Source organism: Haemaphysalis longicornis, unplaced genomic scaffold (genome assembly GCF_048455015.1).
Source record: "Haemaphysalis longicornis isolate Haplotype H1 unplaced genomic scaffold, Haemaphysalis longicornis Haplotype H1 scaffold_9, whole genome shotgun sequence".
NCBI lineage: Eukaryota > Metazoa > Arthropoda > Arachnida > Ixodida > Ixodidae > Haemaphysalis > Haemaphysalis longicornis.
Window position 1 is genome coordinate 134,800,006 of NW_027526460.1, and position 22,282 is coordinate 134,822,287.

Genomic DNA, 22,282 nt, shown 5'->3' on the forward strand with positions numbered 1-22,282 from the left:
ACAGGCTTTTTCTAACCGAATTTCTCACATGCAGCAAGACAAATGAATGAAAAGCTTGTCATTGGCAGTTCTCTCAAAAGTGCAGCTTGCAAGACGCGGTCCCAACTAACTTCAGCAGAAGTTCCTCCCCTGCCATGTACCAAAAGTTCCATAAAGTATCCTCCCATGGTGAAACTGCCTCCGAAACCACTGCACTGCCTGACCACCTTTGCTTATTCATTTGCTCGCACTGGAATGCATCATTACGACTGCCACCTGCTTGTCGTTGGGATAACAGAAAGCCAAAGTAGCATCGAGCTCGCTTCTAGAAAAGCTGCTGTTGTGTCTACGAACGGTTTCCCTCAGGGTGCAGCTGTGTGCCCCACTCTATTGTTCCCTGCACTGCCCTCACATGCACACCCAGGCTCACCTGCTGTGGCCCTGTTGTACTGCTCTTCAAGGTTGAAGATTTCTGAAAAAGAGAACAACAGGGTAATTCATAGTGCATACTTTTAACATTAAAGTGTTTTATTCCCGCATACACCAAGATTTCGCTGACGTCATATCCATCACGGAAGTGACGCCACTACAACGAAGCAAGCGGCCTGTATAGGTTGCACCCCTGCACACAGGGTCTTCTTGTAGGGAAGCAACCTTTAGTACTAAAGAGTACGTTATACTTAGGGTTGCTCGTTTTCACGGTTTCATATCTTAACACGAAAGTGTTTTATGCCGCGATACCCCAAGATTTCAGTGACGTCACATCCGTCATGGATAATGACGCCAGTACACCGCTGCCAAAGCGACCCGCCAGCAGGACGTCGCTCGCCAAGCACACCCACAAGACAGCCACCGACCCGCAAATCATGCTCAGCTGCAGATTTCGCTGCACATTTCACTTTCGTGTTTTACTGATTACTATGGCAGAGGAATCAACCTCTGCTACCTTTTGACTGCACTAAAGTAAATATACCAAAACCCGTAAGACCTGCATTTTAGCTCTAAGAAGTTTTGGTTAGCACCAGTGCATTTCGAAAAACCCATATTAAGGTCTATTAAGCAAACAAAAACACTTCTGATGCAGATCTTTATTGCAAATTCATCTTAATGAGTTCTGCCACATGCACATGTATTCAACCCAAAAAAAAATTTTTGGAAGAAAAAAAATTGGGCCCATTTCCCCGCGAGGGGGACTCGAGTAAATGCGTCGCATAGGGGGTGGGTGCATTGCGTTAACGTTTAGTGTTTGGGGAGTTGGTGGTAGTGAATGCGTTGTATCAGCAGCTTCTTGACGTAGTTTGAATGAGTCAAGGGTATAAGGCGCGTTCGTAGCCTCCCATTCTGTGTCTGCTTTGTGGTGCAGTGGGTAGAGCACGATGTACATTGCGTTCAGCCCGCAGGGTCGAGGGATCGAAACCAGGCGCCGGATAGTATTTTTTTTTATATAGTGTAGGGGGAGGGGTGCGGACTACGACTACGGACGTCAACGCGGGTGACATCGTGAGTTACTGAAATGCTCTGCATTTAAAAATGTTTGAATGAAATTCTTAATCTTGACACCTACTCTGGCAACACAGAGAAAGCACGCCACATATCAAAGCCTATTTTTGGCTGTTCCTAAGCAGCCCAAGGAGGTGGAGGAACGATGAGACGGATCCCTTTAACTGAGCCGTTACGACTTATGACAAACTGGGAGGACTCACCCTGGAGATCGGACTCGAGGAACTTGGAGAGTGGGAACACCATGCCGTCCCCAATCTGAGCACTGCACATTTGGTGCCACGAGCTGATCTGGGGAGAGAAGAAAAGGCAGTGGCACCCATCCCGGGTTAGATTAACACACAACGGCGAACTAGGTAGTGCACAATCAACCACCTGCTTCCATACTACGCAACACCAACTTCAACAAAGCAATTGCTTCAGGACTCTGGCCTTTCCCAGCACCATTGCTGAGAGGAATTTCCTCAACAAGACACTGCAGAAATCTGTTTGCAAGTTCAGCACTAGGACACCTGCTTTTGTAATGTAATTTAGCAGCAGATTTACCGCGGAACATGAGGCTCATAAGGCAGCGTCGATAATTTGCACAGCTGGGAAAATCTATGAACGGATTGTGTCGTTCTTGTGTTAACTTTGCCACGTTTTTCGACTGGACCGTGCTCATAACTTCAGCGCACCAGAATCTCATTATTAGAGGTGTTGAAACAACACGAGCGAAAACGATTACTGTCAACTCGTTTGCAAAAATAAACGCACACAAGCCTCAGAACACAACCAGGAGCTCTTTCAACTCCACTCATGCTGGGTTTTTTTTCTCGGCTGTGTGCTGATGCACTTCGTGTCCATTTGACGAGCTCTACACACAATTTTATTCGTCTTTCCCTTCCACCTTCAACCTCGGTTTTATTCCTTAATCTCACCCGCAAATTTTTTATCACCCATTTCTCACCTCACTCTTACCCCTGTCCTCCCATCAAAACAAAACGAAACGAAAATAATTTCCGTTAAAACCACTCTTAGACGGCACACATGACTACCCCCTCTGCCTCCTGCTTTTTCCTCTGCAAAATGAACACGTGCAATTGGCACATGAACACCACGAACAATTTCAGAAACTCCAGTCTAGATTTTCTTTCTTAATATTATCCCATTGTAGCCATGGGTGTATCTTTAGTGAACAAACAAGCAGCATTGACCAAGAAATTGTGTGAAAAACAAAAAGTATGGGCAGGTTCAGCTTTTGGGGGAACTAACAAAAGCTAGATTCCACATTGCAACGTTAGTCCCACAGAATGTGACAAAAATAGCGAATATGACAAAAAAAAAAAAAAACGGGGGGGCCCTTCCGCAGCATTCTGTGCCAGCCTTCAAGTACATACTACAAAGCCAGGAGAAGCAGAGCACAACCACAAGCCTCAAAAAGTTGTATGAGTGGCTTCCATTCGATACTACTCAATAGTTGCTCTGCAGATTGAACTTCCGTATGTTTGTCCCGCATAAATTCAAAGCGGCCTCCACTCAAAAATGCGATGCCAGTAGCCTCTTTCAAGGCAGGTTTCCAAAAGTGGTCTGTCACTGGACCACTCAAAGGGACACCAATAGTTTTCTGCCCCCCAAAAAAAGCTCACTCAGTACCGCTAAGGACAAGTTTCATGTTCAACAAACTAGAATCTGCTCATTCCTCGCAAGCAAGCACACTCTTTCGCCTCATCTTTTTGACAAAACATCCAGTGGATCCAGTTCTGTGAACAGCGCTTGGTCCCAGTAAGAAAGCAGGGAAAGGGAAAGGGCATGACAGAGGGAAGACAGCCACGTCTGGCCCAGTGAGACTCACATCCTCGAGGTTGCTGGACAGCTGCCTCAGGGTGCAGCGCAGAATGCTATCGGGGTCCGTGTCCAGGGGGAAGTCCTGCACGCATTCACAGGGCCAGGCAGTGACAACACTCGGCTTTATATTTGCGCGTGCTATCAAGGGAACGGGTGATCACACACATCTTCAAACAAAGAAAGACAAGGAGAATCAACCAACCACAATTCCCTTTACAGAGAAAGCGGAGCCTTCGCACGCGTAAGCAAGCAGGAACAGCAATCACCAGAGTTCCCCAGTACGTGCCAGTTACAAAACTCCACATTGGAATGCGACACCCAAATACAACCTACTTCGATCAAGATTTCGCCACAGTCACCGACACCCCCTTTTCTTGAGACATAAGCTCCTTAACGCTACGGCATGACATTTTCCATTAACTATGTAAAGTCACCATTTTTTCACCACTTCAACAATACCAAGCTATTTAGCTAAAATTAAATATTTCAGTGTGTCATCTGCTAGTTTAGCCTGATGTTGACACGCGGCTGGCCAATATGTACTTGACAAAAGCAGGGGCTAATCACGGGGTTTCTTTTGTACTGAGAGTTCCAGACCTCCACATATTGAAGAACTCTGGTGATAACACCAACAAAGGAAGGAATAGATAATAAAAAAATAATAATGTAAAATATAATAAAAACCAAGTTGCAAGAGTTCTCTCGTTGGAACCTAGCAAAATGAAAAATTTATTGATGCAGGAATACTCAAAACTTTACACACTGCATGAGAAGCATTTGCTATTTCATTCAGTCCACAGCACACCTTTGCTGATCGACGTAATGCAGTTTTCCTAATGTTTGAAAATTACGAATACCAAAGTGAGTTAGCTTTGCCGCAAGACATGAGCATCTTTTAAAGGGGCACTGAAGTAAATTTGTCAAGCTCCCGTTTTTACTTGCACTGCGTAGATTGGCTCAAATTAACACACTTTTCATCCTTTATCCGGCTGATAAGTCGGTAATTATTTTATAAAGCCCGAAAGAAGAAAAACTACCATGCGCGGTTTGCGGCGGCAGCACCAACTAAAGGCTGTGACGTTAGGAGGAGCTGCACCATGATTGGACGATGTTTAAAATTAGCATTCAAACAAGTTTCGGTTTTGGTTCTGTAAAACAACATGCTTGACATCCGACGTGATCGTTGGATGGGCATTCTTGATATCTCAGTAATCGTCGTACCGTGCTTCTGCCATGTTGTCGGCTGTAAATTGCCTAAAATAAGCCCCCCAGGACAGCTTGGAATCATAGGGATCACTAGCCGAGGCCTACGCAGTGCATGAACGCCCTCCGCGTCACCGCAGACGCTCAAACGCCATGCGCTTTTCCCCCATATTTGGAGCTTGCCTCACTCATGCCTGTATCGTAAAAAGCGTGTTCACACCAGGTCAAGGGTCTGCTGATTCTGGCCTGTGCCCACTGCCCGCAAGGAGTCGGTGCTTTTGGCAACAGCACGCCAACGAGAACTCGCTAGCACGTCAGTGTCAGTCTGTGCGCGTTCTGCGAACTCGCTCGTGGAGCAGTGCACGTTACGGCCCAAAAATGGTGAACTCAGTATAGAAAATATAGGCCGAAAACGAAAAAATCAACTTACAAAAAAAAAGAAAAAAGAATGTAACCTCGGGGATTTGAACTTGCGACTTGCAAAACAAAATACCTAGCACTCCAGACCACTCGGCCACGGGCAAACCCTGCCGCTATTGGAAATATAAGGTATATAATGTATAACCAGTTTACACTTTTATTTAGTTTTAGCACTTCATGTAGCTTAGGTGATTATTTGTTGTATAGCGCTCGTGCAGTAAGCGTCCCCCAAATTTCCACAATATCTCACGTCAAGCAATTGCATTTCTTAGACGGAAAAGCGTTCGCAGATGTGTGGTCCTGCTGCTGACTGCTGTGCTTGTTCACCCAGCACAAAAAAGTGCTTCCGGCTCTCTAGTTTTGCTCTGCTCGGTAAACGTTTCGGTTGATTTTATTTCTTTATCACCTATATTGACTTTCTGACTCTTCTCCCGCCTTCAAGCGGCCTTAGATTTTCCTACTAGCGTAAAGTCAGCAAAGCGTCGCATGTGCACTTGTGCAGTGCTTGTGTGGAGTGACCTGTACTTGGAGCTTGGTACATTGTACAAACTAACAAAGTAAAGAAAGGCACATTCTTCAATTCACAAACGTGTCGTGGCTTAGTTTCAACTGAGTGAACGAATTTGAACAACTCGTCGGCGGCCGGCGGACTAAACGCTGGGCCGACTGACTCTGTCTGAAGGCCGGGGAGCCGTGCAGTAGCGCAGCCAATTGCCAAGCCATCTCCTCCTGACGTCACACGAAAATGCCACAGAAAAGGGCGAGGATGCAGAGAGGAGAACAGCATTTCCGTATTGATTTTTCTACTAAATAAATTCGCATAAACGCACTCAGAGTGGTCGAAACATGGCTTATGGACTCCAGACTACAATTTGCGCTAGTAATCCCGCAATGTTTACAAATCACTTCAGTGTACCTTTAAACTTGTCGCACCCCACACGTTTTCTTTTGCGTGCCTCGCCCACACAACACCAAAGCTGCGCAAGAAAGCTTGCCACACGTAAAGTGAGGCACAAAACAAGCGCACACATCTACTGCACGTTAGCTGAAGCAGAAAGCTAATTGCACAAAAAATATAAAACGGAAAAGGGCTATCTTTGTTCATGGTGGCATGACCAGTGAAGACAACTGCAACCAATCAAGGTACCCGTCGTAAAAAAAAAATAGGATGAAGAAAAATGTTGGGGAAGCTGTATTTCACCATCACAATGTCTCCAAACTTTCTTGTTCGACTGCTTTGCAGTTGTGTCTTTATCCCGTAATGTTTTATATCATCTTTCTTAATCATCCGCTACTATATGACAACAAAGGAAGCCGCTTTAACCTCAGTCCTTCATGGGCAAATCAACCGATTTCAATCTAAATTTTTTCCCCTCGCATTTTGTGCTACCAGTGCAACACAGAATCGAGCACATTAAGGTGCATGTGTGAGAAACAGTGAATACAGAGTGCAGACATGTTAAAATGACACCAGTTGTTCTTATTTCAGTGCTCTCCCATCACCTCTCACCTGCCATCTTTCTAGCAGCAGCCTCAGAATGAAGCAATATTGAATGGCCTAACTTTGTGGGCTGAAATCTCCACTGCTCTCTCTCTCTCTCTGCCTATTTTTGGTCGAAGTGGGGGCACTCTGTGCTCTACTCATCCATGAAAGGTTGTACCAACAACCACCCACTAACCCTTGTCATGGGACTTTGCCAACACAGTGCTACCAAATGTTGCCTAAAAGGCCGAGAATTCAGCTTGGTTTACTGCTAGATAAGCTAGTAGCAACAACCTCACAATCCTGAGCAGATAACAGCAGGTAGCATTTAACAATGGTTATACTCAGCAAGCAATGGAATGGAAGATGATTGGTGTGACAAGGGACAAGAAGAGAGCGGAGTGGATCAGGGAATAAACGCGTGTTGAGGACATATTAGTAGAAATTAAGAAGAAGAAATGGACGTGGGCAGGGCATGTGATGCGAAGGCAAGATAACCGTTGGTCATTAAGGGTAACCGAGTGGATCCCTAGAGAAGGCAAGCGTGGCAGGGTGCAGCAGAAAGTTAGGCGGGCAGATGAGATCAAGAAGTTTGCGGGGATAAACTGGTCGCAGTTAGCACAGGACCGGGGTAATTGGAGATCTATGGGAGAGGCCTTTGCCCTGCAGTAGGCGCAGATAGGCTGCTGCTGCTGCTGCTGATGATGATGTACTGGATGACTCTGTCCATGAACACATCCCGCATCAAGGCTCAGTGGCTAAGTTGGCGCCGTGCTTCTGAGCCCAAGGACACAGCTTTGGTCCCCGGATGCGGTGGCTGTCTTTCAGGCAGAAATGAAAAGCAAAAACCCTCGCGCATCAAGATTTTGGTGCATGTTAAGGATAGCCAGGTGGTGAAGATGAATCCAAAGTTCTCCACTACGACACACCTCAAAGTCCCAGCGTAGCAGCGTAACCCACAAACTCAAATTTTAGGCTACCTATCACTGGCTCTTTTTTTATAAACATTAGTTTTCAGCTTGCCTTCATGTTTGCTTGAGTATATTTTTTTTGCTCCCCTTTACTGACTACCATTTTCGGCTTCTCTGCAATTTCCCCGTCCCCCCCGCCCATCCAGAGTTGCAAGTGAATCGAAACCCGCCGCGGTGGCTCAGTGGCTAAGGCGTTGTGCTGCTGAGCACAAGGACGCGGGTTCGATTTCCGGCCGTGGCGGCCGCTTTTCTGATGGAGGCGAAAAGCAAAAACTAGGGGTGTGCGAATATCAATTTTTTAATTTCGAAGCGAATACGAATAATAAAAACAAAGTTCGAATCGAATCGAATATTTTTCGAATATTTTTCGAATACGAATACTTATTGTTTTTTGTAAAATTAAAGTTTTCACCATCTAGAGACACAAAAACTGCAACTTTATTGCACAACAAATCAGACAAAGTAAAATTAGAAATTACACAATACCATTGCACTCAACAGGTTAAGGTCTGCACTCACTTAAATGCTAACATGGAGAAAGGTTAACTGCTCGACATGTTCGGGGAGCAGTGACAACCTCCTGCTCGTCACGACTCCACCAGATACCGAAAGCAGCCGCTCACTTGACACTAGTGGCTGGCATGCCCGAGCCCGTGCACATTGCCGGCGCGCTGATACAGTAAAATCTCGATGATACTAATCTTGCGGGACCGCGAAAAATATTCGTATCATCCGAAATTCGTATGAACCAACACAGACCAAAAAATTGAGCACTGAAAAAAAGTTTTCCTTTATTTCTTCTCTTACTTTCGCGTGAAGAAATTCGTGATTTTTTCTGCTTTTTTTAACCCCCATGTTGCAAGCAGTCCTTTCTGGAGCACGTAAAGCTTCGCGCTCGTCTCCTCACTCGCTGTGCGCAAGCTCGCTACACGCCGCAACAGTCAAGCGTGAACCGCATGGTGCGTTTTTGCACGCGATTCGCTCGCCTCGGCTCTGCGAGCGCTGTATTTTCACGCCCGCATCGACGATTTCGCGCCCGCGGTAGCGCCTGCCTCGGTCACAAAAGGACGCACGGCGCGCGCGGCTGAATGGAGGAGCCTGACTACTTGCGATGAGATCGAGACAGCCGGCTTGGCTCCGCCGGAGATGGTTAGGCTTAGCACCCCGGCAAATATTTTACGGGCGCTTTCTAGCGGCGCGGATGATGTTTTATAGTACTGTTTTCGCATGCATTATCAGCTCCTTTACCGCACAAGCAACTTCGTGTCTCCCTTGAGCCGCATTTTAAAGAGCGGTTAGAAACGGTCGCCCGAGCGCCCGCGCCACCTCGCGGCTGGAGCCGACGCCATGTTGACGCCGCCGGCCGCGCTGCGCGCAGCGTGGGGGTGGTATCCCGGCGGTATCAGCACGCGTTGGGCGTGCGCAGAGCGTTTTCGCGAGCAGAAAACAACAACACCGATACAGTCTGCGAAAGCACGTACCGTTCGCCGTGTATATGCTTCGCGACTTTGCTGCTGAGACACGCTCTGAATTTATTTTTATTTAGTTTTGGGTGGTTCGAATATTTCGAACCATAAAAGTGTCGTTCGAATCGAATCGAATACCAAAAAATTCAAATCGAATATTCGAAGTTTCGAATATTCGCACACCCCTAGCAAAAACGCCAATGTGTACGAGATTTGGGTGCACGTTAAAGATCCCCAGGTGCTCCAAATTAATCCGGAGCCCTCCACCACGGTGCGTCTCATCGCCTGTGTTGCATCAGCGCATTAAACCCCTACAATCAATCAATCAAGTCAATCGAAGAAAACAGGCTCACCTGAGCGTCATACTGCCGCATGTGGTGCGCCAGGCCAGCAGTGGCATCGGCCATCTCCTTCTGCACGCACGAGAAGCAAACATTGGCAAGGGCAACAGCTGGGCGACTGGATGCATGGAAACACCGCCGTCAAGCAAAGCCTCATTCCTTTGCGCTTTCAAGGAGGCTTTTTTAAAGTGCAGAGCACCTTAGGGGCTCGCCTTGTCGTCGTAGCTCACTCGCTGCCCCAAGTAGAGCCCCCCGGCATTCCGGCATAGCGGCTGTCGTCGCGGCGTCCCGTACAGGCTTCGAAAACCAAGCGGTTTAAATTGTCATAACCGTTCGAAACTTGTGAACCGCTGGCACTTGTCATACACCTCCCTGTTGTTTAGCGCAAAGAAAACAGTAGGTACATTTTGACACAGAATATTTGTAATTAACCGGCAGCGCCCACGTTCATTTAGTTAGGAACGCTCATTGGGTTGGTTTTTACGATAGTAAGCGAAAAAAAGTGGCAGTGCAACGCCGTCACGTGTGGGAGGGAAAGCAAGCGTAAAAAGAACAGAACTCCCACTGGCGCAGTTTCAGGCAGGGGGCACGAGAGCACTGCGAAGGCGGGAAATATGAATTCCTGGGGCCTGTGGCCGCCTCCCCTTCCGACAGTACTGAACATACAGGCTGCATAGAAAGCTCTGTGTAAACATGTGCACAGGATCTGCATGAACATTCTTCAACACTACGTGGGCCCTGGTGAATTTAAAACCAATTACGACCTGGACGTAGTTCCTATTCCTTCTCATAGTTTCTTCTTAGTCCCTGTAACAACGATCCCTTGGTTTTAACGCAGCCGCAATGCAAGTGTGTGGCCAGCTACTGTCAATTTAAATTACCAAGGCATGCAAGTATCACCCACAAACTGTGATGAGAAAAGCTTAAGAGTGCACAGAGCCTGTGGATGGCCTTGTACATCGAGGCACACTTTCTTCCAAAATCGCAATTTTTTTGAAAGCGTGCCCTCCACCTCTCGCATAAATGACTCCCACCACCACAGATTTTTGCTTATTTTGATTATTAACTTTTGCTTATGTGTGTAGGTCTTCCAGGAAGTAAATCCCAAAACTCCCGTACAAAAGCCCACTCGTTTTAATTTAGCTACGGTAAAATTCAGAGTTTGAATCAAACTGCAAAAGTGTCCATGCTAAGCCATGTGTCTGGTGCTTGCACCTGCGGTGTCCATTCGGTACACTCAAAACAGGCAAATTTTTAAATGAACAAGAACTCAGTGTTCCAACCCCGGTGTAGTGGCTGTTACTGTTTACTGTTTTTGTTACTGAAGTGGTTGGCCCTGAACGTCTCGCAAAAGCCCATCAGACGATGACAGTGAACAAGCACGGCACTTGACATGGGCAAAAGGGGAAGTGGGAGAAGCAGCAAGCACTGGTCTGAAGTAGGCAGAAAAAAAGAAGGGGAGGGGGAAAGAACTCTGGAACTTCCAGTACAGCCCTCACATGTGAAGACCAGCTGCTTCCATGCAGGTTTTGATCCTGGTGGCACGGCAATGGTGAAAGAGGGCTTTAACCCGCCCTCTTTCGTGATCTCTAGTGCGAGATCCCTAAACGCTAATTATGCACTGTCGCCAGCAGTTATTACTCCCAAGTACGTACTGCATTTTCTGTTGTACAAGTCACACGGCCCTTCTTCCCAACATTCTGTAGCTAAGTCAAACCCCCCACATAAGCAGCACTCCCGGGACCCTGCCATAAACACCCCTTTCACCCAAAATTCCACGCATAAAGTGCACAGCCTGTAATTTCAGAACAAAGCTGTGGCTAGTGCACCAGAAAGCCCAATGCAAGTTTTCTCGACTTCTCAAAGCGCTTCACACAATAGCACACCTCCAGAGGAAAAAGGGGGACAGGCCAGCACGTACCTCTGCGTTCCAGATGCGGTTGGCGTGCTCGTACATCACCCTGACATAGTTGTTCAGCTGGTGGGCATCGTGCTCAAACAGGTTCACCAGGGACCGCGTCTGCACAGGAGGAACATCCCGCATGAGGTTCACGCTGCCCGATGGTGCGACACCCAGCGCTAGACGAGCGGCGTGACAAGCCTGGCACGTGGATCAACAGTACCAGCCCATTTTGAAGCAGAAAGTTACTTTTTTTAAGACAATAGTCTTTCTTGGGCTACTTAAACACAGAAATATTGGTCTGTCTGTCTACCTGTGACTCGAGATTCAGCCAGCCGGCCAAAGTGAAACAGAAGCTGCGCAATAGTCTTATATACCCACAGCCAAATCTAAACATCTACGTCTGGTATTAGTGTTGATACTTGTGAGCACTGTTGAACAAGAACAAGACATTACGCAAACATAAGGCAGAAAATCAATACACGAGTGATATTTGCAGTCTCCCTTTATTAAAAAATTCACAGATGCCTGGTTTTTGCGATAGCAAATGAAATACTACATCAACTGCAGAAAACCGTCACCTGCTGTTGCCAGCGCTACCTCCTGGCGGCATTTAAAAAAGGCAAACGGCAACAGCAACGAAAGCTTCCAACTAGACAGGTTCCACATTCCACTTGGAACGTTCCTGGAGTGGGGCCACACGGTTCTGTAAAAGTTGTAGTAAGGTGCCTCAATTCACGCGCGTCTCCGCTGTACGGCAGCGCTGGCATCGAGACACCCCACTTGGAGCAGTAGAATGCGGTAAATTTAAATTGACTTGAGAAATCCTATAGCATGTTATCTTGGGAGGAGCGAGATTGGAGAGGAACAGCATGCGAGGTTAGCGGGAAAGAGAAGGGAGGCATTTACTTGCCAGGGGCGCCAGTCGACCATTGTCTTTCGTCGACCATTGTTTTTCGTCGAAAGCAGCAGATACGCGGCCAATATTTAATTGCTCATCGACAATTTTACGGCTAACAGTGAGATCAGAAAGCTGTCCGAAACACCCAGTTCCCGATTGTTTTGAAGTGTGCCGTTTTCTTTAGTTCTTCACTATCAATTTTCCAGCACATACGCGAGCTTAGAGTTGTTCGAATCTCCCAGTTTCGTTGTTTGTGGTGTGCCGCCCTTGCATGGCTTTGTTTTTTCGCTGCCAAGAAAGAAAGGGGCATGAAATGTGAAAAGCACAACGTGAAACGAGCGTGCCATCACCACTGTATTTGTGGTGTTCTCTAGCAAGCTCTGGAAACATGCACCTCGCTCTCTGCCTGGCTCACCCAGGAGAAAATAGTAGCTGGTCCCAGCTGGTTTATGGTTAAATTCTCAACTGGTCCTAGCTGGTCCCAGCAGGGACCAGCTGCCTCTGTTGTGCCACTGCCGGGCAGTGTCACAACCGAGGCAGAATGGCAATTTCGACTCTTGCATTGTGTGGTTAGTAATACAAGTGCACTGGCTTGCGACAGCTACACGCTGTTCTGCTCTCAAAACAATAAGGCTGTGGCTAGCGTTCCGTCCAGGCGGAACGATATACAAGTGCTAAAGTTCCGTCCAGACGGAACGGAGCGCTGCGGGTTATCCTTCCAACCAGACGGAATACAACTGAGAGCTTAGCGTTCCGTCCAGACGGAGCCGGCGTGAAAATTTATACAGTTCCGTCCAGACGGAAGAAAAACCGGCTGATTAGACGCTATGTTCAGTTTTCAGATTTGCTGTAGAGGTTGCACCTCGGATAATTGCACTCTTGTACCGGGTTCGATTCTTCCCGGACATGCTTTATTATTTTTTTTTTTTGCGTGGTTGCGTCAGTATTTTGCAACAGATAACTTCGCGCCCACTTTACAATTGATGCAGTGAGAGCAGTAGGCCTTGATTTTGCACTCAACCGACGCTCACTAGAGCCAAGGCCGACGTATCCATCGCCAGAGTTGCGATCATCTGTTGTTCGTAATGGTGATCACTAATTAACGGTTATTCTGGCTAGTCAATGAGCGGAAGCGGTTCGTTCGGATGGGTAAATATCAAAAAAGACTGCTCTCGCTGCTTGTTGTGAAGCGGGCGTGGTCGAGGTAGCGGTTCCGTTTGACGGAGTTAGGGTTAGTTTGTTGAAGTTAGTACTCGGTGGAAGTAACCGTAGTTAAGTTTAACCGTGGTTACTAAACTTTAACCGCAGTTATCGCAAACTGCGGTTTTGGCTGTTACACGCAAAATTTTGAGTGTGCTTGGTGATCGCGGTCACTTGGTTGTGAGCGTAACAAAAATAAATTAACACACTTTTAACTTCCCGATAAAAAAAGAGAAGCAGTGTAGACAACAGGAAATGTCATTAAAACAGTCGCTTCACACCAAAACGCAACGCACTCGCGCGCGGCGAGGTGAGGGGCTTCCACAACAGCTCGCAACCAGCTTGGTTTTCTCGCATCTGCTCGGTGTTGGGAACTTTAGGCTTAGCGTCGCGGTGGATATTTGATCGCCGCTATCTCTGCAACTGCGAATTACAATCCATAGAACAATTTTTCACCACACTAACATTCACTTTCTCGCATGTGGAAGTTCTTTTCCGCAATAAGATTGATTTCGAAGAGCAGTGATAAGCTGTTGCTGCCGTGGTCTGGGCCGGTTCGAGCCGCTTCCAGTGCCGTGCGGGCAGGCGCGCCGGCATGTTTGCAGGCACGGCCGACGTTCGCGCCGATCGTTTCCGAGTGCTGAAAACGCACCATGATTGCCTGCTTTGGTGAACGACGCGCGGAATTTACAAAGTTAGCACGGATTTTGTCGTAGTTGATCGGGTGGATCGGGAAACGGGCCGCTGCTGACGGGCAGTCGCGTTGACTGCGAGAGCCACGCAAAGGACGCAAGCACCCCTTGGGGGCAGCTTTGGGGCGCCCGCTATTTGAGACCCTTCGTCTCCTCCGAATGCCAGGTTATTTTTTTTTTCGCCTCCGCTGATGCGCCGCCACTTGCATCCAAACTGACTTGTGTGATTTTGAGCACTGCGGCTGCGGGAACTGCGGTTAACGTGACCGAACTGAGGTGGCCAAGCTCAGTGTGCATTAACCATGGTTAACGGGGTAACCGCAGTTTCGTCTGTCGTGTAACGCAGCGAACTGCGGTTTTGTCTAACCGCGGTTCACTTAACCGTGGTAAACTGTGCCCGTGTAAACCAGTTCCGCTCATTGACTAGCCAGAATAACCGTTAATTAGTGATCACCATTACGAACTACAGATGATCTGAACTCTGGCGATGGATACCTCGGCCTTAGCTCTAGTGAGCGGTAGCGAAGCGGCCGGTTGAGTGCAAAATCAAGGCCGACTGCTCTCACCGCGTCAATTGTAAAGTTGGCACGAAGTTAGCTGTTACAAAACGCATGCAAAACCACGCAAAAAAAAAAGTGTTCCGTGGGAATCGAATCCGGTACAATAGCGCCATTATGCGAGGCGCAACCTCTACACCAAATCTGAAGAGTGAGCATGGCATCTAATCAGCCGGTTTTGCTTTCGTTTGGACGGAACTGTACAAATTTCACGCCGGCTCCATCTGGACGGAACGCTAAGCTCTCAATTGTATTCCGTCTGGACGGAAGGATAACCTGCAGAGCTCCGTTCCGTCTGGACGGAACTTTAGCACTTGTATATCGTTCCGTCTGGACGTAACGCTAGCCACAGCCAAACAATAAACGAACAAGACATATGCAGGAAAGAAAGAGTTTATGGTGCACACTTATGGAGTCCACTTTGGCCTTGCAATCTGCTGCACACTGCTTCAACCTGCATCAACCTGCTTCAACCCAGCAGCTGTGTTAAGTATGAACAATGAAGCACGTGGCTTTCAGTATTTGCTACACATGCTGGCGGTGGTCTGCTTATGCACGGTTGGAATGAGGTATGAGAGTTCGCGTCAAACCTTGGTCAGGCGGTAAGTCTTTGACACTACAACTTATAAGGCAACCTCAAAAGGCCGGCATGCTGGCTTCACGCTGACTGTCAGCTGAGCCAACATCATCTTCAGCACCAGCCAACTGCAATGCTCTGAGCCACAAGATGCCTCTACATTGTCATCACCAGCTCAGCACTATGACCGTGGCACTCATGGAGAGCTCGAGGAGAACACCATAAGGCCAAATTACCATCTAGCGCACATTTCCTGGCCTCTGCTGCCAATGCCTTCATAAGTGCACTAAGTTGTTTCAAGAAAACGTTGGTCTGAGGCACCAATCGTTGCTTTAATTGAATCAACGAAGAGGCACAAACAAGTCAGCCATCTTTCAGTCGCACTCAGTGATAAAAAGACGATCTTTTGCCACCGATAACAATATTAGAGCGAAGCTTTCAATGCCTCACTGATGTCGTCTGTAGTCCAAACAAAACACACTAGAGGAAAGCTGATGACGATGATGATAATTATAGGTAAGGTGAGGTAAAATTAAGGCTGTGTCTAATCTCACGGCAACCGTGAGAATTACCTCTGTGAAATTCACACGGCAGTTTTCATAAAAGTTGGCTGGCCTAAAATTCGCTGAATAATGTCACCTCCCAACGTAACCTAACAAAACCGAACCTAGCGTAACCCAACCTAACGTATCATAACCTACCCAAATCCAGCCCAACTGCAACAATCTTAACCTAACGCAGCCCACCCGCACACGATACAATATATATTTAACCTAATCCAACCTATTCTAGAAGTCCTGTGCATCGATCTTCTGATATATTAATAACCAGGATAAAAAAGCATTAACAAAATCACCATGAGCAAAAACTTTAAACATTTCAAAAGCTAAAGAAAAAAAAAACTTCAGCCATTCGGGACTTGGACCTGAGCTTTCTCGTTTAAAAGCAAGTGCTATAACACAGCGCAACAAGAGCATTCGTAGTAACGAGTTTTTAGGAAATAACTGTCCCATACATCTCCGGGGGCATGGCATGCTTAGCCAATCAGAGGTGACTGCCATGAGAAATTCCTGACGGTAATTCTCACGGTTGCCGGGATAATAGCCAATACGAAAAATTAATCCACTTCTCATGGTTGGAATCGAACCTGAATCCCTCGTGTTATGAAGCCAACATCTATCCAACTGCACCATTTTAGCATAGCCGAAGCAGCTTGAATTTGGAGAGAAGTGCATGGCCGTGTAAAATTAAGACAGAAAAAGCACCCCTCCATCTTACGACGACGATAACCTTAGTGATCGTCACAAATAAATAAGGTTGCTCGCTTCCAAGTTGCTTTGCTTGGTGTTGGGCTTCATTTTGGAAAGCTTCAAATTATGCCCCTGTCGTCGTTTCAACTGAAGGGTAGTTGATTTTTCCCTGTCCGTTACTTGCTTTTTGTTTCTCAACAACATCACCCGAAAAAAGTTCCTAAGATGCGGGCACCAGTCATGCTTCTGTCTTCCGGGTTGCACTCCGTTTTTCAGGATTTCTACTTATAGGCAAATGCAGTCTTGTTACCGGTAACTGGTTGCGTTTTTCGGTAACCTGTAAATGTAACTAGTTACTTTTAAGTCAGAGGACCTTGTAGCTGTAACACTTACTTTTCTGTACCAGGAAATATTATTACAGTTACTTGCTTTTATATGAAAAATCATTCAACAGCAACACTCGTTAAAGGCCGACGTGCAGTTCGCGCTTTCCACATTTTTGGACTTTCTTGTTTCCCATATCCTCTTCGCCTTTTACCTTTCCGCAACACAGCTGCCCTCGCAGCTTGGGAAAGAAGGCCGCTAAGAAGACTATTTTTCCTGCAGAAGACCGATGTTGGATGTGGGTCTTTAAGGTGATTTCTTGAAATTTTGTCTTCCCCTTCAGCCAAGAGAAAACTGACAATTAGACCTTCACAGGGGAAAAAGCTGGTCAAAATTTGTAAAGAAAGACCACGGCTGAGGGGATTGTTGAGAATGGGGCATCCATAATGACACCAAAGGTGCGTCAACAAAAAAGTCGATGGAACAAAATGGGGCGTACATGACGATTGTTGGTGTTGGGCTCGAGTGTGCCCTCTTTTAGGTTCTCTTCATTTAGGGTTTTACAACGTACAGTTTTTGACTTTCCGCATGCCTTCAAATGGTCCTATTAAACTAACTCTATCATTTTGTTTGTTATCCATGACTTAGTTGTACATCGTAGCTAACAAATAATGATGTTACTCGTTCACAGTAACTGTATTAGTTACTTTTGTGGCTTAGGTAATTGTAACTGTAACACTGCTATGTTTTCCTGGTAACATGCCCATGACTGGGCAAATGGTATATGCAGGCAATAGCTGCAGGCGCCAACGTACCAGAGAATTGAGAAGACGTTTGCTTATTACGCCAAGTACGCAAGGACGCAATTAAAACGCGCTTAAAGCAGTTGGGTTTTAGATTATGAAGAAACTGCGGCGCCAAAGTGCCCTGTTTGTAGGTGCATGTATGCACCGACTTGCATCACACAAACGTCTACATACTGTCCAAAGCAAAAGTGTTGACTTCACACGGGATGCCGCCAAAAATCATCGCAGTGCCACCTTGCGAAAGAGCGCTTGCTGCTGGACAATGGCTGTGCGGGCTGTTCCAGATGCACACACGTTCGTTTGCTCTCACAAGCCCATATTCTTGCAGTAGACGAAAACCAAATGGTGTGGCTTCGGCTGTGTAACTCTTTTGTAAAACATAGTGGGTGAGCAGCAGACTTGGCGGTCTGAGATGAGCCGATCGGGTGTTTCTTTTCTCGTTAATCTTAACCCTGGATTAAAGCCCATGATGGACTTCATTCGAACCAAGCCCAAGTGTGCAATCGTTTACGTTTGAGTCACAGTTCAGGACACTTTGTTAAAGGAGCCATGAAGAGAAAATACAACTTCGTTTAATCTGAAAGAACTAGGATTCAGTATCTCACTCAGATCCATTGCAGCCACAAAAGATGTTTGTTTAACGAAAAAAAAGCAAAAAGTATTTTAAAACTTTTAAATTTTGCGCCACAGTGACGTGTTATGAGCAAGAATGACGTCATACAGGCCAACAATAAAACATACTTTTCAGTGCGTTAACTGCACGTTAGCATTCAAGTGATGCGGTCAAATGGAACTAGAGGCCCCATTACGACGTCCAGTCATGTGTCGTCGCGACAGTCAGTTAGGCAGCCGCCAATCGCACAAACAAGGTTCAGTGACGTCATAGAAAAGTTGCGGGAAATTGGCTAGGGGGTCGCGACTGCTTCACACGTTTTCTTTCATATCTCCGTTATTTGTTCGAAGATTGCGATGATATTGGTATCATTGTTGTCGGGACTAAGCAGTCATTCTAATAAACCCAACTTGTATTTTGTCTTCATGGCTCCTTTAAAGGAGCCATGAAGAGAAAACACAAGTTTGGTTCATTTAAAAGATTGTCTTGTTAGAATCATACTGACACCACTTTTAACGTAAACTTCGCTCAAATAAGCTACATAATTAGGAAAAACGGGAATGGTCATGCGACCCACCAGCTCATTTCCCGCAACAGAACCTATGATGTCACATGAGCTAAGCTCTGCGATTGGCGGAGGCTGGCAGAAGCAGACGCAAATTAGGTAGAGCTTACAAACTAGACGAACGAGCGATTTGCGCTTAAATTTAGGGCACATTCTTTACAAAGCAATAAGAATGATGGGACAAACAGTGGAAGTTACAAAAGCACATGTAAACACAGAAGTACTGATGCGTTCTGCTGTTCGTACTGCGCACAGCATGCTTGGTTTAGCTGCACAGCACTATGGGGCTTGGGGTTGTCTCAGACGACACTGGCCGATTGACGCAAGCAACGGTGTCTTACGTGACCCCATTTGTCGAGCGAGCACTGTTTCAGGGAACGAATATTTTCTCCCAGAACAAAAACAAGCCAGGTTTAAATGCGGGCAAAAACAAACCAAACGCTTGCCACGGTATGGTGGCGCCATCTAGGTTCGGGTAACGTAAAGAAGCGCGAGAACAAACCAACACCGCTGTACAGGGTGGAGACAACCTTTGAACGGTCCCGTGCCGCCGCAATTGGGCCAACGGGCTCAACGCGTTATTCTTTTCGTTTCCCACGAGACCTAGCTACGCGAAACAGACAATATGATTCAAACTTCTTCAGTAAACCGCGTTGCGGCGATAATTTTAGCGCGGTTTTGACACAATGACTTGCTTCGGCGGCGAGCGATCAACCGAAAATGGCGGCGCCAGCGTATACGTGTCTCTACCCTGTACGGCGGATGCGTGAATGAAGGTACTCTAGGCTGCAGAGCGGTCGGTTCCTGTGATGTCATTTGGGACCACGAAAACGCACGATTGAGAGGGAAAATCAAAATTTTAACCTAAATTGTTTAATTTCTCAGTGAATAAAGCACCGTTTGTATCCAGACAAGAGCTGGGGGCACTATAAAACACGAAATCTTTCGAATAAAACCAACTTGCATTTTCTCTTCATGGCTCCTTTAAGGACTGACGCCGAGAAGGACCAACGAAAACACAGATGACCGTTAATGCGCCCACAGATGCTAACTTGCATTGCAGTGAGCAGAAATTCTGGCGCTCACGGAGCACACTTCAAAGAGGCGTCTCACATGGACAGCCAAAGTGGCCCCATTCAGTCTTCCTGTTTACCAAGTGTGTATTGACTCATGTGAACAAACGAAGATGCGTGAAACTAATGAGGCTGCCCAACCAGCGTCCTGGAAGCCCACTTTTGTGGTGCGGTGCTTCAACGCCTTACGGATACTGCTCGCATGGAGCCAAGACTTTGCTCCCGACAGTACATACAATTTTGTACTTGGGATCCAACATGCCATTGTGTAGAGCAGTTCATCTGTTTTGCTTCCTGGTTTGTTTTACCGTTTTGTGAAGTTTTACGGCTGCATCATAGAACTCCTTAAAGTGCTTTGTCATCTCTCTTCCAGTCCCTAGACAATTGTACCCGGCTCGAACGCTGAAATCACTTTACTTCTGCATTACAGGCAGTAACACGTACTGAGCCTGTTTACAGGATCTAGAAGAATAAAAAAGCACATTTCCTTCTAAAAGGGTTGCACATTTAAAAGTGAACATTTCCTGCCGTGGTGTAAGTAAGGTTGTCTACGAAGTGAGCTAGCGGCTAGCTCCTTACAACAACGCGATTATTTTTTGTTGTTGTACGAGGCATGGTGCGAGCAGCGCAGCGTTGTTCCATTTCTTTAACAAACGCAGGAAACGCGAGCCCCGCCCACCCGCACGGTTATGTGCGCCTTCGGCGCCCAGTCCCGCTCCCGGACAATTTACAAAAGAAACAAAAAAAAAAGCAGCCCAACGAACCTATCTGTTATTCGCTGTCAATACGACCTCGGTTCACCCAGCAGCTGCTTGGCAGAACCGACCCCCGTTCGCGCCTGCGAAGATTCTGTGCGAGCGCGGATGCAACTACGGCTCTTGCCCTTTGCTCTTTCTGAACAATCGCGTTACTACGCTCCTCTTTTTACCCCTACATGAACGCGGCTGTGCCAATCATATCACCAATTTAAACCTCGAAGCGAAGGCTATCACTTGCGTGGGCGGCCCGTGAGCGCGCACGGAAACAAGCACTGCACGACAACACGTAGTTACCACTGCGTGCATGCGACGGCGACTACGCGGGCGTGTGCGACGGTGAAGTACGGATACAACGTACGCACTCACGCGAAAACAAAAATGACAGACGACGCAAACACGGCACACGACAGGCACACAGGGAACGAGGCGGGGAGAGAAACCACGGGCGTTTGATTGCAGTAGCGCAGTGCCGCGGTCGCCTCACCTGCGGGTTATCCTCCAGAGCGTCTTCCAAGTGAAGCGCCTCCGGTCCTTGCATCGTGCCGATGGGCCAGCTGACCGGCTATTTTGGAGCCGCACGTCGTCGGTGGACGAATTTGTCTGGCGCAGACACCTGCTGACGAGCGTCAGCTGCGATCACTGAGCTGGATGCTCACTGCAGCCCATCGGGAACCGTGGAGAGGAGTTCGCTTGTGCGGCTGCTACTTTCGAACACAGAACGCGCGGAACGATCGTTTCTCCCTGCAATTGCAGTGCAGTAGAAGAGAACTGCACTTACGACTACGCACAACGCACAGAAATGCGCCTACGGGTTCGTCAGCAATAAACAAGCAAATGCATCCGGCTTGCATTTCGGATTGGATTGACTGAGTGTCTTAGTGAGAACTCTCATGGAGAAATAAATCTTTCATGTAGAGTTTCGGATTCACCACGGAGAGTCCGGGGATTGGCGGTGAGCGCGACCACGGGCGGCGCTGCGGAGCGCGCCTCCGTGACGTCGGCTTAGGGATTCCGCATTTGTCGTCTGCTTCACTCGGGCTCGCTCTCTATGCTGTTTCTTTGCGCGTGGTTGAGATTTTGTGCTTGTCCGCAGCAGATCTCGCGAATGCGCAACTTTTTTTCGTAACAAAAGATTTAAAACAGCGTAAGCTAGCTCAAGGCGTGATTTTAAGTATAGTTTTTGATACCGCTCCGGAAAAAAAACATTGCCGGCGTCGCCCATGCATTGCTGCGAAGCTGGTCCTGTGTGGAGCGCGAAGAGTCGGAGCTAGGCGTCAGCCTGTGTTCAGCAGTCTTTCGAACAAAGGTCACAGCCGCAGGCTGACAACCGGCAACAGCGAAAATGGAAGACCAAAACAAATTCCAGGCTTTCGGGGCTGTCGGCTTTGGCAGAAGGCATTACGATTCCAGCTAATCCTATGTAAGGTAAAACAGATTTGGCAATCTTGCCTAACACTCGAAACTATTGTATCAAATCACTTTACGTTGTCACGGCATGAAAGTGTGCCGACATGCACTATGGGGCGCAAATAATGTAGGTTGATTTCCAAATAACCTGCTGTGTGTATAGGCGCGTGCTGGTTTTATACCAGGCTTCTAACCAGTATGCAGGCTTATTGAGCAAAACGAGTAACCTGTAAGGCAAACATACAGTAAGGCTATGTTTGTTCAGATTTGGAGGAATGTTTCGGTACATTTACCACAGCCATATCATCCCAATATTCAGATAGGCGTTATAGTAAAGCTGCACTCAAGAGATGGAGGACCAGGAGGAGGAGAAAACTTTAATAGTAAAATCGAGCTGATTAGTGGGCAGGCTCCTCAGTCCAAGACGAGAGGGTAAGATTCATTCTTCAATTCACCGAATGTCATCCCG

At 47.2% G+C, this 22,282-nt stretch overlaps 1 protein-coding gene across 2 annotated transcripts in view; it reads right to left on the reverse strand.

Moving 5' to 3' along the window:
• Positions 1 to 21,258, reverse strand: part of LOC144153647 (DCC-interacting protein 13-alpha-like) — a gene marked incomplete at its 3' end in the record, with an annotated part of 74,376 nt that extends 53,118 nt beyond the window's left edge. Inside the window, 6 exon segments of one of the 2 annotated variants that reach the window (XM_077685302.1) lie at positions 410 to 451; positions 1,683 to 1,770; positions 3,314 to 3,388; positions 9,203 to 9,262; positions 11,112 to 11,210; positions 20,891 to 21,258. In XM_077685302.1, coding sequence (XP_077541428.1) covers positions 410 to 451; positions 1,683 to 1,770; positions 3,314 to 3,388; positions 9,203 to 9,262; positions 11,112 to 11,210; positions 20,891 to 20,944 — 418 coding nt within the window. 2 annotated transcript variants of the gene reach the window in all.
• Between the last annotated feature and the right edge of the window lie 1,024 nt (positions 21,259 to 22,282).